Source organism: Sebastes umbrosus, chromosome 1, assembly GCF_015220745.1.
Source record: "Sebastes umbrosus isolate fSebUmb1 chromosome 1, fSebUmb1.pri, whole genome shotgun sequence".
In the NCBI taxonomy this organism is placed as follows: Eukaryota; Metazoa; Chordata; class Actinopteri; order Perciformes; family Sebastidae; genus Sebastes; species Sebastes umbrosus.
In genome coordinates, this window is record NC_051269.1 from 17819264 (window position 1) to 17835844 (window position 16581).

Below are 16581 nucleotides of genomic sequence, written 5' to 3' on the forward strand. Positions count from 1 at the left end.
GTACTTCAGAACTATTGAAATTTATTTCACGTTTGGAGTCCGGTGCTCATGCTTGGTCCTAATTCAGATTTTTTTGTCTTTTGGGCATTCTTGAATTAATTCTCTTAACTTTTCTTTTCAATTTCTGTCTCTGCATGGCCCTGCAGTCTCATATCATTTTATGGGGATTGACGGGGCGTTTACCTACTTTATGCTAATAGGATCAACTGGCACTACTTTCAATTTATAAGGACAATGGGATTCATAATTATAAGAACACAGTTGCGAACAATCCTGTGGTTTAAGAGCTCATCATGAATCTGATGTAGACTTTTCTTAGGATCTTTGTCAAGAACAAATTTAAGAGCAAACTTATGAAGATATTGGTGAGTGAGGACCATTGTCACTTTGCTTGTTAGCATCATGGCATTAGCATTTAGCTCAAAGCACTGCAGTGCCTAAGTATAGCCTCACAGAGTCGCTAGAGTGTCTGTAGACTCTTAGCCTTGGTATACATCAAGTGACAAGCTCAAGTTTAAAATTAGGTTAAATATAGGCAAGTAAGACCGTTCACTGTTGAACAGGAAGGATTTATTTACATTTTTGGTATAATTAATAATTCAGACACAAAACATACAAACACTTAAACATACTCAGCTATAGCTATATTGTCATATCGTCAATTTTCTATGAGGTCGTAGAATCCAGCAGACTTTCTGTCTTATTCAGAAAACAGCAGAGGAAAAAGAGGTCAATGAATAAACATGTTTGAGTCCAAGATTAGCATATAATTACTACTGAATCTTGGATGTCTCTTGTCAAAGTGCTCTTTGCATCCAGTAGATGAATTGAGTAAAATTTGCACTCAAATACAACAAACATTTCTGTCTTGCTTTCTTTCTTACTTTCTTTCTTTACAGTTTATTGAAACACATGAATATAGTAATTCACAAAAAAAAAACAGGTTTCAAAATTGGCAAATCCTTTATGTTCCTTTCATTTGAAATGGAACATGGCATCTTCAGGAGTTCAGGCCCACTGCGTCGTCCTAATCTGAAGGAGGAAGAGTAGAGAATTGTTCAAACATATCGCCAGAGGAGTCAAATCTAAGATTGAACTAATACATGTGAATATTTTACCTTTAACAACAAGTTTAGTGGAACACTCCTCTCTGCCCAGAGGGTTTTCTGCAATGACTGTGTAATCCCCGCAGTCCTTGGGCCCAACTTTGAGTATCACCATGGAGCAGACGCCGCATGTGTTAGTGATGTAGTAGTTAGTGTTGGTGTTGAGGCTGATGCTATTTCTATACCAGGTAACATAGGGTTTGGGGTTTCCTGTCACTGCACAACTCATGTAGCACTCGTAGCTCTCTGGACTGTTGTGCATTTTTAGCGGAACAGAGAACGAGGGAGGCGCCTCAAAGCTGCAGTTTTTAGATTCAGGAAGGTTCAAAGAAAATATTTCTGGAAGGATACAAGAGAAAGAAAAGTTAACAGGGTGTAATACATAATGATGGATACACTTTCCATTGCTATATTCTCTTTAGTCGTCTGTTTTTTTGATTAATTTATCTTCCTTCAGTGTCTATAGCGGAGCATGTAGCAATATAATGCTCTGTCTTTCATAGTATATTTCATGTGCATTAGGCATACAAAACATTCATTAGCAAAGATAACCAACTTTGCTGTACAGTATGCTCTACCCATATGCACAAAAAATAAATTACGGTGACACTTAACAGTGGTCGGGTTGATATTCTTTAATTGCCTTTCGGAAGGGAGGGATTTTTATGATTTATTTTTTTTTAATTGGTCACTCCTGTTATGCTCCTATTACATACATCTAATCACTTGTTTCCTAATAGATTTCTACACATAACACATTTAGGGCTGTGATGTGTTTTCAATTCTTGATTGGCGGACCAACTGTCTAAAACCCCAAAGAAATATCATTCACTATTATAAGACAAGAAAAAACGCAATAGGACTGCAGCTAACAATTATTTTCATTGCCGATTACTCTGTTAATTATTTTTGCAGTTAATCAATTAAATATTTATTCTATGAAAACTGAACAAAGTAGGGGAAAATATCCATCAAGTTGTGAGAGCCCAGGGTGACATCTTTACATGTCTTGTTTTGTCAGACTGACAGTCCAAAACCCAAACACATTTAATCTGAAATGATATAGAAAAACAGCAAATCCTCACATTTGAGAAGCTATACCAGCAAACTTTTGGCATTTTTGCTTTTTGAATGTCTGAAACGATTAATCAGTTATCAAAATTGTTGCCACTTAATTTTCAGTTGATCAACTAATTGAATAACAAACTAATTGTTTCAGCTCTGTACACATATTTGCATCACTTTTGTTAAACCTGCCTTTTCTTTTCTTCACTTCCCAGGTCGCAGACTCAGAGGGTTTGGAAAGCCCCATGTCATTCCTGGTGTAGATCCGGAACTTATACTGCCTTCCCGGCATGATATTGATGATGGTGTACTTGTTATTGAAGAGGTGGTCTGCAACGGTTTGCCAAGTACGCTTCACAGAATCACGCTTGGTGATCATGTAGTGCAGCCTGTCGTCTTTCTTCTCATCCGGAGAGGCCGTCCAGGAGACCGTCACTGTTCCCGACACATTCTCCTCCAGCTCCACGGGGCCTGGAGGCTTGGGCTCATCTGGAAACAGGTGGCAAAGGATTACTAATATCTTTATCTTTAATATCTTCACACACTTTTGTTAGTGTTTGTAATGTAATGGGTCTGTTCAGAACATGGTGGCTTATGTTGGTAATTGTGATTTCTGTGCTGGTTTATAGTTCAAACCATCAGTGAGTTGGCTGTTACATTTCTTGAGTAGAGCTGTATTTTCTCTCTTATGCGCACATGTGCAAGTTCTTTTTTTTCACCGTACCTGTGATTCTTATCTCAACACTAGAAGTCTCCTGACCAACAAGGTTCTTGAGAATGATTGTGTAGATCCCAGTGTCATGGCGCTCTGATGAGGGGATCATTAACTGTGATGACGTGTCCGTGTTGATCACTCTCACATGCTTGCCGACAGGGAGGCCGTCCTTGAGCCATTTGATAGCTGGCATTGGAGAAGCCTGCCGACAACAGGAGATACAGGGCTAATATGTGGGTTTATACTTTTTGTGTAGAGCAGCAGAAAAGTGTCCAATCTGCCACTTTAAATAGGACATTGAACAGAGCGACTTGGTGTTTTTATGCCTGGATGGTTTTGTATGAATATTATACTGCACCTGAAAGTTGAAGTTGATTCGAGCGGAGTTCCCAGCTTTCATCACTATAAAGGTCTTCATTTTTTTGTCAGTGAACTGAGGTCTCACTGTGACAATGTGGGGAAGAGTTTAAGTGATTAAATGAAGATGAAATGTATCAAATTCTGACTGCAGACAGTTCACAATTTCCACTGACTCACCTGGAGGAGGCATTGCGATGATGTAGTTGTTCAACTCTTGAGGCTCACCGTCTCCGCCTTCATTGGTGGCTACAACTCTTACCCAGTACATGGCCATAGACTTCAGACCCATGATAGTATAGGAGGTCATAATGATAGCATTGGAGTTACAGCGACCCCATTCTGGGTCTTCTGCTGGTCTGAGCTCCACAAAGTATCCTTTGGCCTCATCTTGGACCCCTTCCTCCTCTGTGGGTTTGGTCCAACTCAGCGATAAGGTAGAGTATGTGGATTCTGTCACCTTCAGGTCAATAACTTTACCAGGGGGTTCTGGAAGTGTAAATATTTAAGCATTGATATTTGAGCAATTAAGCACTAAGATACTAACAATATAGCATTTATCGGCTTGTTACTCACTCTTTGGATCTCTTGCAAACACAAATTCAGAAGGCGTACTTGGCTCTCCAGCACCAGAAATGTTGATAGCTGATACACGGAACTCATATTCGAGGCCTTCAACAACATCCTTCACTGCATACTTTTTCTCTGTTAGCGTGTCAAAAAGTATAGTTAAGACTATAAAATGTAGAATATAATTCTTTACTTTTGCACATTTGTACTTGACAATGCCACATCTGTATTCAAACTGTTAACAACACTGTACCTCTGATGAGCTCTTCGGGTGGGTTGACAAGGCCCCACAGATTACTGCCATTCTTGCGTTTCTCCACGTTGTATCCCAAAATGTTCGTTCCTCCAGTATTAGTGGGTGCAGACCAAGCAAGATTGATACAGTCTTTGAAAGCACTAACAATTGTTGGTTTAGAAGGAGCACCAGGGTATGCTGAAAGAGTGATGAAATGGAAAAAAAACTGTCACTTTTTAACTGGTTCTAGTATAGAGTGCTCCAGGGAAGACACATTTTGTTGGCCAACCAGGAAGTTAGCATCGCCCTGGTTACCTCGACAAAAAGCCAATGGGATTTTTTCGTTGGGTTTTGGATTATTGCAGAAAATAAGCTCTGTGGCAAACACACGTTTATGATACTTACAAATTTTGTTCAGCAAGATATCCTTCACAAATGAACACCACTTTTATGATTTTTGAAGTGTGAATGCAGTCGCTAGAAGTAAAAAGCTAACGTTAGGTTATAAATTAACTACACCCCGTGATGGCGTTTAGTAGTCTGATTTAACCACTTGTTAGCAACTGCCTTTTTTAAGATGCATAAAGGTTTCAAAATTCACGAGTGGGATATTTATTGATGCATTTTATGTCATAGAACAAAACATTAAAATCCTTAAAACTTGTATTAACCACATACCTTATTTCAGACATCAAACTAAAAACCCATTTAAAAAATCCATTGACTTACAGACGAGGGAACCGGAAGTGCTGAAATGCTAACTCATTTTCACAACCCAGGTTTTAGGACTCATTCCTGTATCACTCTATTTGAGATTTGAGACACTGTTAATACATGTAAGTGCGCTTGTAAAAAAAGGCTTACCCTTTGTCCCTGCCTGAATATCATCGGTCTCCATCTTTTCACTGATGCCTTGATCAGTTTCCGCCCTGATATGGTAGCAGTACTTTCTGCCATGATCCACATCAGTGTCCCTGTACTTAGGCTCTGGGCCAATCTTGCCTAATTTCTTCCGGCTGTTTCGGCCAATTTGCTGGCGCTCCATGATGTAGTCCGTGATAGGGGAACCTCCATTGTCTTTGGGAATCCTCCATTTGAAGTCAATGCAAGTTGACGAACTTTCAATGATATCCACAGGGCCAAGGGGTGGTGTTGGTTTGTCTGTAGTAACACAAAAGAATAGAGAACAAACACACTCATTTCCACGTCTTATATTATGTATATGTCATTCGTACAAATGAATAACATGCAGTTCTCAACATGCAAACCTGTACAAACCTTACCTAATATAACAAGCTGTGTGATGGCCTCAATTGTTCCACATTCATTTTTAATCTTTATCTTAATTTCTCCTGAGATTTTGCGTTTGCACTTGGTAAGCAGCAGGCGGCTGTGTGTGGAAGACTTCTCGATTTTGATATGGGTGTCCTCCAGCAGCTCTTCGCCCTCATTGTACCACTGTATCTTCATGGGTTCCCGGCCAAGGAAGGGCAGCTTGAAGACTGCGTCTTTCCCAGTTTTGATTATGACAGGTTTTCTGAACTCAGCGAGGTCATCAGGGTTTATCCTTGGAGGATCTAGCAGAAAAAACACACATCTTTTCAAACTGAGACTTTTATTGCTGAGCTGAAAATAATATTGTTTTAAGCATTTTCACAGTGGCTGCTGTTTTTGTTTTGCTTTAGTTGGAGTACCTCAAATTGATTCTAATTACAATACCTTCAACACTAAGTGCAGCCTCGGTTTTACGCCCGTCAGCTTCACAGCGGTACTTTCCAGTATCATCTTCTTTGCAGTTTTTGATAATTAGTTTGCGATAAGTCCCATCTTTAACAATACAGATATCGTCTGTAGCTGTTATCTGAAATGCACGCACACACACACACACATGTAAACACACTTATATCTCAGAAGGTTAAATATGAAAGCTATACGTCTATCAACTCTTCCTCACCTCTTTCCCATCTTTGTACCAGACTCCGTCACAGTCCTCACTGCTCAGCTTGCAGACCAGTTCTGCATCAGTACCAATAATTGCGGTTACATCTGACAGTCCGCCGGTGAAGTATACTCCTGGGTCTAAATGGAAATACAACTTCATTGTGAATTGGGAACAGGATTATATGAACAACAGAGCAGTACTTGGAATTTAATTACTATGTTCTAATGCATACCAATGACTGTTTCAGGGACAAGTGGGCCTTCTCTCACTCTCTTTCTTTTCTCTTGAACATGCTCTCCTTCTTCATCATCAGCAACTTCAGCAGGAGCCTCTCCCTCCTCCTTTTTTTCTTCCTGCTGTACATCCTCTTCATCCTCTTCCTCCTCTTCTTCCTCTTCTTCTTCATCCTCTTCCTCCACATCATCGGTTGCTTCTGCCTTTGCCTCTGTCTTCACCTTTGCCTTTGTCTTTTTCTCTGTCTTTGCCTTTGGCTTGGCTTTAGCTTCGGCTTTAGCTTTAGCTTTAGCTTCAGCTTTAGCCTTAGCTTTGGCTTCTCTTTCTGCTTTAGCCTTAGCTTCGGCTTCGGCTTTGGCTGCCGCTTTCTCAGCTGCAGCCGCGGCGGCTGCTGCAGCTGCAGCTTCTGCCTCTGCCTTTGCCTTTGCCATCAACTCCCCTCTCTCTTTCTGTACCTTAGCATTTTGCTCCTCAGCAATCTTCAAAAGGTCGTCTCCACCACCACCTGCTCTGGTTGTTTTGCGGGCTTTCTTCTTTCCATGCGAGTTTGGATCATTGTCAGCTGATAAAGAAAATAAACAGTACCAGGACATTTTTTAATGGTTTATGGGACAATTTCAATATCTGATAAACTAATGTTGAACAGTTTGAAAAGATACAATTTAAATTATATAAATCGTACCTTCCACTATAAGCCAGGCACTGCAGGATACATGCCCAGTCACAGCCGCATAAATTCCTTTGTCCAATGGCATGCAGTCCTTCACCACCAATGTGTGAATCAGCATGTCCTCCGACACAATGATGTCATATTTATCCCCTTGCTCTAGTGGGATATTCTTTCCCATCCAGTTTATCTTTTTCATGGGTTGCGAGATGACACACTCAAACACAGCGTCCTCTCTTTCCTCTGGTTTCACATCTTGAATCTTGACCAAGAAGTCCACAGGTGGAACTAGACAAAGCACAAATGGTTAGCATAACATGGTATTTTGAATTTCCTGTCTCAGAACAACTCATTTAACACTCGTAGCTCTTTTCGACTGTTGTATGGCATTGCGTACACGTTACAGTAAGGTGCATCATCTTACGTTTGAAGTCAGTCGAGAAGATCTTAACCCCATCAACCTCCACTTGGTATAATCCTGCATCATCTGGGTCAACACCATTGATGCTAAAAATAAACTTCTTTCCTACTTGCTTCAGTCCATGTTTGACCTCTGTGTCCATATCAAAAGGAATCATAACTCCATCCTGTTTAAACATAAGCAGTCATAAAGCAATATGTAGCGTGCCTGTGAATTTGTCTGTTGCAGAATACTGTATGTAATATGAATATCAGTGCTTTTGTTTCATTTATTTCAACATTTAGAAAAAAGTAAACACTTAAAATAAAACATCTCACCTTGAATATGAAGATTTTGCTGGTAGGGTCTTTAAGGGACATTTCAAGTTCAAACTCTGCATCTCCATCATCCTTCATTGCAATAGGCTTTAGGTTGCATAGCCTTTCAACAACCTGTAGTAATTAGAATCGGGGGGGGAACAAGGTTTTAGAGTTTGTACTTGTACTACAGTGTGGCATCCATTCATATTCTTCTATATGTTAGGTTGTGTAGGTGCTTTATATTTACATTTAGATGAAGCTGAAACATACCTTTTCTTGCTCTTGTTGCCTTTCAATCTTCTTCTCACTTAGTTTATTCAGCATCCGCCGAAAATCAGTGACACCATACTTAGCACAGATGGCCTCATAATCTTTCTTGTCTGCACTCATCAACAGTTCCCAAAACTTTTCATCGATTTCTGGCTTTTTCTCTTCTTTTGCCTCAAACTCGACCCTACAAAATAAAAAAAAGAATATTAGTATGTACTATTAGGTAATAATCATACATGGCACAGTCATGTGCTTTTGCCCATTCGTAAATATACTACTTACTTATTTAAGGCCTTTTTGAAGTCCTCGGGTATCTCTCGGATAGCTACAACAAAACCAATAGCATGTTTACAACTTTCATTTGATGAATGACGTTGCGTTATTATAGATTAAATGTTTGCTGTGTACCTGTTCTTGATTCTTGCATGGCTCTGCTCTTTTTAAAGCCAACTGAAATGGAAGAAAATGGAGTGAAGTGAGACAGATGTAATTTATCTTAATTTAGTTTTGATTTAATTTATAGTGGAATAAAAAGTAAGTTACTGACCCTCAATAACATGAAGCGAAGCAGTTACAACCGCTTTTCCATATTCATTTCTGGCGAAACACTTGTAGGTGTCAGCTTGATCCACCGTTACACCAGGCATCTATCAATCAATGCAGTGCAAGACTGATCATTCCGATGTATGTATTGATCCACCAGTCATCTTTAGATTTTAAGTTATTTGAATAAGCAATCCTTATGACACATTGTCAGTGATCTCACCTGTAGTTGGTATTCACCAGAACTTTTATCATGGATCATTTGGCACCTTTCTTCATCAATTGCCCCATTGTTTCTCTCCCAGGTCACAGTCGGTGTTGGGTTGCCAGTAATGACTGATCTGAAGATAACCGTTTTTCCTACAGAAATGGCAACACCAATGTACCATTATGTAATTATCTTAGAAAATAAAAATTAGGTTGTGCATTTGTTTAGAGGTTGCATTTCACATTACCTTCTTGAATAGTTAGAGCAATGGGTTTCCGAGTGAAATCTGGGGTGGTCATTCCTTCAGGTAGTTCTTCCACACACTGGGTGATCATAACTCCAGGCACCTTTGACTTTATTTTAATTTTCACTGTCATTAAAAGAGATTAATTGCATTATTGACAAATTTATGAAGAATTTGGCAATGTTTGACAGCTTTGATTTAAGTTCATATCATCTCAGAAAAGGCTGTACTGTTTGCATTTAGCTTTCATCACATATTTCATGTGTGTCAGTAATTTGCAGTTGAAGGCGGGTGTTCAAATTCTAGTTACTTACCCTGCCCTGGAGCAGTTGGCTCCTCATCCTTTGCTTTACGTATTTTAAACATCTTGATTTAGGCAACAGCTTCTCTGTCAATGCAAAAAAACATTACAATGCACTTTTTCAACTGTTAATACTTAACAAGGCAACGCTGTTAAGTTTGCCTATATACCATTTTAATTGGTCTTCACTTTGATGGTTGTTTGAATTGTATAATAAGGTTGTTTTCCTCATGTCAAAGCCCAACATATCCTAGAATATCAATGCCGTTTGGAGCTGTTAGCATTATTTGACCACTGTTAGTAACCATGAGAATCCCCATCTGTCTGACATGCAGTTAATCTCTCCCAGATGGTCTGAATCTGTAATGGGTATCACTTATCATTGTTCTAACTAGTGGCTTGAGGCAGTATGCTTTTACAACACAACACATTTTTAAGTAAAGCCTATCCTTTGAGAGACAGTTAAGATGTAACCGGACACAATTCATTCCTCCCTCCAATTACAAAAATTGGACTGGGTAATATTGTGGCATGTGCTGCATTGTGGGATGTCAGTGTTAAACCATGAAAGTAAGATCTATATATTGCAAATGGTGTGAGGATACCTTAGTTAGTAACTCTATCTGTGCTATAAATGAAAGGATTCCTGGGATCACAAAATACTTAACATTCCCTTTGTAGATTCTTGCAAGTGGCTGGCCTAATTTTGAAGACAGTAGGTCACATACCTCATAAAACATCCATCATTACTCTGGAGGGGCCGCAAGTGGCCGACTGCAAATGGAACATTAGTCATAACCATCTTTGTATTTAGGTTTTGCTTTCTTCTTAGCCCTGAATTATCTTATGATAAAAAGATAAAATAGAAAAGGGACCACCACAGGCATAAATTTGGGTGGTTAAGAAATAACCTCTTTTCACTTTTTTTTTTAAAAATAGTTATGTCATTAAATCAACGTTGCTCTGAAACTATCTCACCTTAATCACTTTAATCAATTCCTAATTGTCAAAACAGTGTATTAGTAATTACGACAGTAATTAGTAATTTGATTATTATTATATTACACAATATTTAATCTCAAAGACTGAAAGGGTTGTTATAGTGATCTATGACATCTTAAAATAAAGCATAATTTATAAGAATAACAAAATATTTCATTCAGAAAAGCATGTATTTATACTTAAAGTATTTTTTTTAATAAAGATTTTATTTGAAAGCAATAATCTAAATTAGATAAAATACCAGATGTCTAAATATCACTTCTTTATATATGTGATGTAAACATATTTTTTCTTGTTAAGTATGAACTAATGTTAGCACTCTGTCTTCACCATTCTTCTGCTAATCTTCCTTCATTTGTATGATCTCATTAGTCAAATGACAGGAGCATTTTTTTCTTGGATTACATTTTATAGTCACTTAAACTATTAGTATTAAATCTAATTAAAATAAATTCTGCCGAGTTCTGTCAGTTAATGAAGTGTCTGCATATTTAGCAGTTTCTCACACTTGAGGCACTGCTGTTAATCTATATTTGTCCGAGAGAGAAAATAGCTTTGCCAAGGGTAAGAACTGATTTATGAATAACCTGTCAGGTCTCTGTCCTAAATCTCAGAAATGCAATTAATAGGAGAGGTGAGCATATACTTTTACTTTGTCTTTTTTTTTTGATAATATACTAAATATAATATCACATTAAAGCTTGGCAACATACTGTAACCCTTAAATTGTTTCTGAAGGAAAGTGTAGGATCGACTTTAGTTGGAATAAACAAACAAGTTTATATGTTTCTATAGTTTTGCTGATCTCTTGCACCTACACCATCATTAGTGTGATCATGATCTTTTATTTAACATTTTTCTGTTTGTATTATTTCCCATCAAGCTCAGACAATTCTGCTTGCCTAAAAGACATGTATCATAAACAATATTATTAGAGCTCATCATATTGGTTAAACTTTAGAGAAATCATTTAAACTGCTGTCCGCATTCAATAAGAAATCTGACTTAGGCTAATTAAGGGGATCTCATTAACATTGATACAAAGGGTTAATATACAGTAATACGCAAACTAGTTTCATTAGCACAACATACACACATTTACACTAATTGGCTTACAGAATAAAGATTTTGATGAAATATCCAACCATATTAGGACTTTTCCCAGTATTTGGTAAATGTACTTACTATATCTTTTTCAAGTGAACTGCTGTTCTCTGCTGTCTGTTGCTGGCCAGGTTCCAGCTGATTCTTGTGTGGGCTCTTCGTTTTGAGAGGCAATAAAGTCTTTCAGAGACACTCAGAGCCCTCTGCTTTTTCACTGTGGCTCCTGGGGATAGGTTTACTGACATGCACTTTGGCCCTAAAGTGCTATAGGTTCTTGAAAAGGGGGGCACCAGAGGAAATGCAGGAGTGAAGCTCCTAATCCCTCCCTCAAAACTGGAATTTCAGCAGCAGGGTGCTTTTTGCTGCTCTTATTAAAAACGGAAGTCTCATGAGAAGTGACATAGAAGGGCCATGGGCTGAGCTGCCTCTCCATTAGCTTAATTGTACATGTAGACTGCCTGATCTTCATCCCAACATTTAACGAGGGGTAAGTGTTAATTCAATTCAGATTGTTCTATCTATTTGCATTAGTTTGTATTTAAAATTAATGAACCATAATTTCATGCCGAAAGTCTAATGCAAAAAAAATGACAATTTGCATGAATGTTTTATTAACTTATTGACACTGTATTCTGCGGACATATCAGACAAAAAGCAAAAAAAGCAGAAACCATATTCTAATACTAATGAGCCACACTTATTGTTTAATGTCTTGTTAGACTGAAATAGAACAGAAATACACAGTAGCATATATTTTAACATTGTAATAAACACTTCACTTTGAAACTGAGAGGTGTCATGATGCACTGGTCAAACATGTTTTAGCACAGGGTGCAACTGTTGACCCTCTCTTCTTCAGTGCTAAACTTGGACTTATGTCTGCCCTGACACAAAATGTGCTCTGAGAGGTAATATTAGAAGACTGGGCATAAATTATTCACATAAACCTTTATAGGGGTGAACAACTGGTATTTGCTGTGGCCAAGGTCTGACCCATGGCCACAATATATGCTCAAGTCTATCATCATACATATACTTTTTTGTAAACAAATTTAAAAAACATTTTTACATAAAAATGCATTTTCTTTTAAGTGTTAACTGTTTTTCAAAGTGACATGCAGGTCAGATTCAAAATTCCACGTCACAATAGCAGTATGAAATATTTATTTACACTAAACCCCACACATTGTTTTATATGTATAACAGACTATTATTGTCAGTATCATACGCATTTGTCATGTCCATATTTTTTGTCATCTCAGTTTCAGTTTAGGGGAAGACTGTAAATCCACAATTATGGAAAAGTAATTGGAACCAAACATTCACTATACATCTAAAAAATAATTTAAAGGCTCAAGCAGATAGTTCTATAAGCTTTAGACAAACACCTTAAAATGACACTTTTAAAATCAGTAAATAACTGCAACATAGTGTCCTGTACTTCTGCTGTTTGACATGCATATTACCACATTTAAAATATGCCAGATTGTACACTCGTATTTCAAGCTTCAATTTTATTGAGATTGCACAATTTAAATCGAAACAAACAAAACATGTTTGTGGCTTTTATTTCATCAAAATTTCTATGCCTAAGACTTTATTGTGAGTTTAGCTAACTAATCACAGGCAATATTAGATAATCATTCATTCTACGTTTTACAGGGTTTGCTTAAACTCTAAAGATGCAGTATGTGAATTACCAACAACTTGGTTTCTGTAAGCGTTTTAGAGCAATTCTACCATCTTCAGTGTGTTCAGAATTCTGGAAAAAAAGACAAAGGCAATTATTAGTTTTAGATTTCAAAGATCACCACTGTATAAGATGCATATCCATGCAGAACCTAGTGACAGCATCTTTAACCCATTTGTGCACGCAACTGAAAATTTTAATTTCCTTTAGTGGAAATGTTCTCTGGGCTTGCCTAAGTACAAATGTGAAGAAATTTTCAAAATTGTCAACCGTTTGGAGTGAGTGAGTTTTTCTTATCATACTATATTTAGTATTTGGGCACATGGGACTCCATTATATTTTAGGAAAAAACAGTAGTCCCATGTGTCCAAATACTAACTATAGTATGATAAGAAAATGGCTGTATCTCATAAACTACAAGGAGCACAATCAAGTATTTGGTGTCTATGAACTCATAATAAGTTGAATATCAAAGATATGAGGTGAAAAATGTTTCATATGGAAAACATTTAATAAACACAATGTTAGCATTTTTCCTTGTTTTTAAAAAAATCGAGTTGTAATGTTAGATACTAAAACACACCCAAATTTCAAGACTTTTGACCAATCAGAACAAATGTTGTGGCATTTCTCCTTATCATACTAAATATAGTCTTTGGGCACAAATGGGCTAAAATACAGTTGCACTCTGATAAAGATTTACCTCTGACTGTCAGTTTAGTGGAGCACTCTGCCCTCCCGATAGCGTTTTCTACAACAATCTTGTACTCCCCGCAGTCTTTAGGTCCAACCGTCAATATGAGCAGAGAACAGACTCCACAGGTGTTGGAGATGAAGTAGTTAGTGTTGGTATTCAGACTGATATTGTTGCGGAGCCATGTCACATGAGGTGTTGGATCCCCTTTTATGGCACAGCTCATGTAGCATTCATACCCATTAGGAGCAGTGTGCAATTTCAATGGGACAAGGAATTTGGGAGGACACTGTAGATCACAGGGCTTTGTTGCAGGCACGGTCACAGTGAACTTTTCTGGAAGAAAGTAGATATGCATTGCATCAAGTTAGAATTGTAATAATCTAACAGGTGAACATGTTTCAACATTGACCTGAGTCTGATTCTAGAGGTACAGTATGATTGGAAATGTACAGGTACAGTACATTCTGGCCCTATTTCTATAGTGGAGTTCGTCATGATGATGCAGCAAAACAACATAGAAATAATGTTCAATTCCTGTTTCTGTGTCTGTGCTAATAGAGAATGCAACGGCCAAATAGTTTGGAATTTAAATTCTATAGATATGGATGGATAACCATAAAAAAGACATCTCAAAGATACCTAATTTGGTGTGATGATCAGATCAAATCAAGTCAAAAGCCATCATATCGGCTGGATTAATTGCCTGAATGTTGACAGACTATTGTTCTTAACTCTTGACATACTGAGAAAAGAAATCTTTAGGCCCAAACAATGGTTGATCTTTAGACTGAGGCTTAAATGGTTGTATTGGCCCCAAAATGTAAAAAAAAACTTTTAACTAGTTGTTTTTGTGGGCTTCAATGTAAACATTGCTAAACAATAAAGTCATAAAAGCTATACACTGGCACAGTACATATACATATATAATAGCATCAATCTTTTCAAATTTGATAGTAAATTTGGCATTTTAGTCTTTGTATATGAAAGATGCAAACGAAAGACAGTACACAGACAATTCAATTTTGCTTGTAGCGTTAGTGCTTTGTAGAGGCAAGATATGCTTAATGTATAAGTACTATATCTGCTGAAGCCTATGTCTTGGTGAAAAATGCAATGTTTCTTCAAATACAGAAACTGGTCTTTTTCTAGACAAACCGGGTAGTGAAGCATTTTCATACCTTTTTTGCATGAAATCAGCCACTTCGGTGATTCAGACGGTTTGGAGGAGCCCATGTCATTCTTTGCATAGACTCTGAACTGGTATTCTCGGCCCGGCATTATGTTGCAGGCTGTGAATTTATTGTTGAAGATGTGATCTGCAACGGTCATCCACGTTCTTTTACTTGAATCACGCTTAGTCACCATGTAGTGCAGCCTGTCGTCACGTTTCTCATCTGGAGATGGGGTCCACGAAACGGTCACTGTGCCGGGCACATTTTCGTCAGTGTCCACTGGACCTGGTGGCTTCGGCTCATCTGGAGATACAAAAGTTTGTACTTTAGTTACAGTATATGGAATAGGAGGAAATCATTTATACAGTAAGAAGGTACAGTTTTTTACAAAACTTACCAGTGACTCTAATTTCAATGCTGTATGATTCTTGGCCAACAAAGTTCTTGACAATGATATTGTAGATTCCAGTATCTCCGCGCTCAGCGGAAGGAATCAGAAGCTGGGATGTTCCCTCTGCATTGCTGATGGTTACCTTTTTAGGCAGTGGCGAGCCATCTTTCAGCCAGACGACCTCAGGCCAAGGAGAGGCCTACAAAGAATGTGAAAATATATTTTTGTCAGAAGACAAAATGAGATCACTATATGTTCATTTTCATGGATATAAGTAATCTTAATTACTTCCTAAATTACCTCAAAGTTAATGTTGAATCGTGCAGAATTTCCTGCTCTCACAACCATGAAACTCTTGATTTTGGCATCTGTGAATCGTGGCCTCACTGGGTGGACAGCAGGGTGAAAAGTTGGTCATTAATTGTCATTTATTTTGATGTTGACAATTACTTTTCTAAGGATAATGGGAAACAGAAAAAAATCACACGATTCCACTGCAAAACTACGCAAATATTGGTTATCTTTTATGTTATAGCACAATATGCTGCATCCATCTGTGTTATTAACTTGACATGGAATAGGATTTATTACTGATCCAAATTAAACCTCCATATAACCTCCATTATACCTCCATAATTAAACCAAATTGACACCAACCAACTGAATTGATTATTGATGAAAGTAGACAGAAACCCAGGTCATCATGACGTTTGTCTTGATTGTTCAAACCAGGCTTCATCCTTATCCAGGTAACTCTTAGTTGGGTTTGTGCATGGATCTATTAATCTCTTTAGGTTAACTAAAGTCTGGATTTTCCCCACATCTACATAATTGATTTAGAGCAGTTTAAGAATTCAGATTTCAGTAAGTTCAGTTAGTTAAAATCAATGATTGTGCAACTATTTGGTCTTTAACTATGAAGTGGAGTCCCTGTTATCACAATATTTTATGTAACAGTTTAACATAAGTAACTTTGAAGGGATTTTCTCACCAGGAGGGGGCGTAGCGAGGATGTAATTATCCAGCTCCTGTGGTTTTCCCTCTCCTCCATCATTAGTAGCAATGGCTCTCACCCAGTACATGCCCATTGACTTCAAGCCTTTCACTGTATAGGTATTCATGGTTATTGCATTTGGATTGCAGCGATCCCATTCTGTGTTTTCCGCGGGCCTGATCTCAATAAAATATCCTTTGGCTTCATCCTCAACCTTCTCAATGTCCTTGGGTTTGGTCCAAGCCAGGCACAGGGTTGTGTAGGTGGAATCTGTCACTTTAAAGTCTATGACTTTACCAGGAGGCTCTGTAACACATGATTCATATTCAGTGCTGCAGTTTGAAGTGTTGATGA

At 37.8% G+C, this 16581-nt stretch overlaps 2 protein-coding genes across 5 annotated transcripts in view; both read right to left on the bottom strand.

Annotated features, from left to right (window-relative positions):
- Positions 1-554: 554 nt before the first annotated feature.
- On the bottom strand, positions 555-11780 carry LOC119498358 (immunoglobulin-like and fibronectin type III domain-containing protein 1). The gene is made up of 24 exons (XM_037787180.1): positions 11365-11780; positions 9191-9264; positions 8880-9002; positions 8648-8784; positions 8429-8528; positions 8290-8331; positions 8164-8206; positions 7882-8065; positions 7630-7743; positions 7316-7478; positions 6907-7179; positions 6223-6786; positions 6003-6127; positions 5768-5909; positions 5332-5625; positions 4913-5209; positions 4067-4246; positions 3820-3948; positions 3424-3732; positions 3245-3330; positions 2896-3088; positions 2364-2660; positions 1119-1445; positions 555-1032 (listed from the first exon to the last, which is right to left on the bottom strand). Exons 2-24 carry the CDS (start codon positions 9240-9242, stop codon positions 1028-1030), a joined length of 4179 nt encoding a protein of 1392 aa, XP_037643108.1. The 5' UTR covers positions 9243-9264; positions 11365-11780; the 3' UTR covers positions 555-1027.
- A 187-nt stretch (positions 11781-11967) lies between these two features.
- igfn1.1 (immunoglobulin like and fibronectin type III domain containing 1, tandem duplicate 1) overlaps positions 11968-16581 on the bottom strand; it is a 29672-nt gene continuing 25058 nt past the window's right edge. For 3 of the 4 annotated variants that reach the window (XM_037787140.1, XM_037787158.1, XM_037787148.1), the window contains 6 exons: positions 16225-16533; positions 15534-15619; positions 15240-15432; positions 14849-15145; positions 13677-14003; positions 11968-13045 (listed from right to left, as the gene is read on the bottom strand). In XM_037787140.1, the coding sequence (XP_037643068.1) occupies positions 13038-13045; positions 13677-14003; positions 14849-15145; positions 15240-15432; positions 15534-15619; positions 16225-16533 (1220 nt within the window). In that variant the 3' untranslated portion in view covers positions 11968-13037. Of the gene's footprint in view, positions 13046-13676; positions 14006-14848; positions 15146-15239; positions 15433-15533; positions 15620-16224; positions 16534-16581 lie in introns of those variants that run through there. The other variant, XM_037787167.1, reaches the window with a different exon arrangement.

What these genes read in the sequence shown, in the direction of transcription:
- LOC119498358 (XM_037787180.1), bottom strand. Translation starts at nt 9,242, where the DNA reads ATGTTTAAAATACGTAAAGCAAAGGATGAGGAGCCAACTGCTCCAGGG. An exon ending in CACACAGCTTGTTATATTAG is followed by an intron (nt 5,210 to 5,331) that starts GTAAGGTTTGTA and finishes GTGTTACTACAG; the next exon opens with ACAAACCAACACCACCCCTT. An exon ending in GGAAGTGAAGAAAAGAAAAG is followed by an intron (nt 1,446 to 2,363) that starts GCAGGTTTAACA and finishes GTATCCTTCCAG; the next exon opens with AAATATTTTCTTTGAACCTT.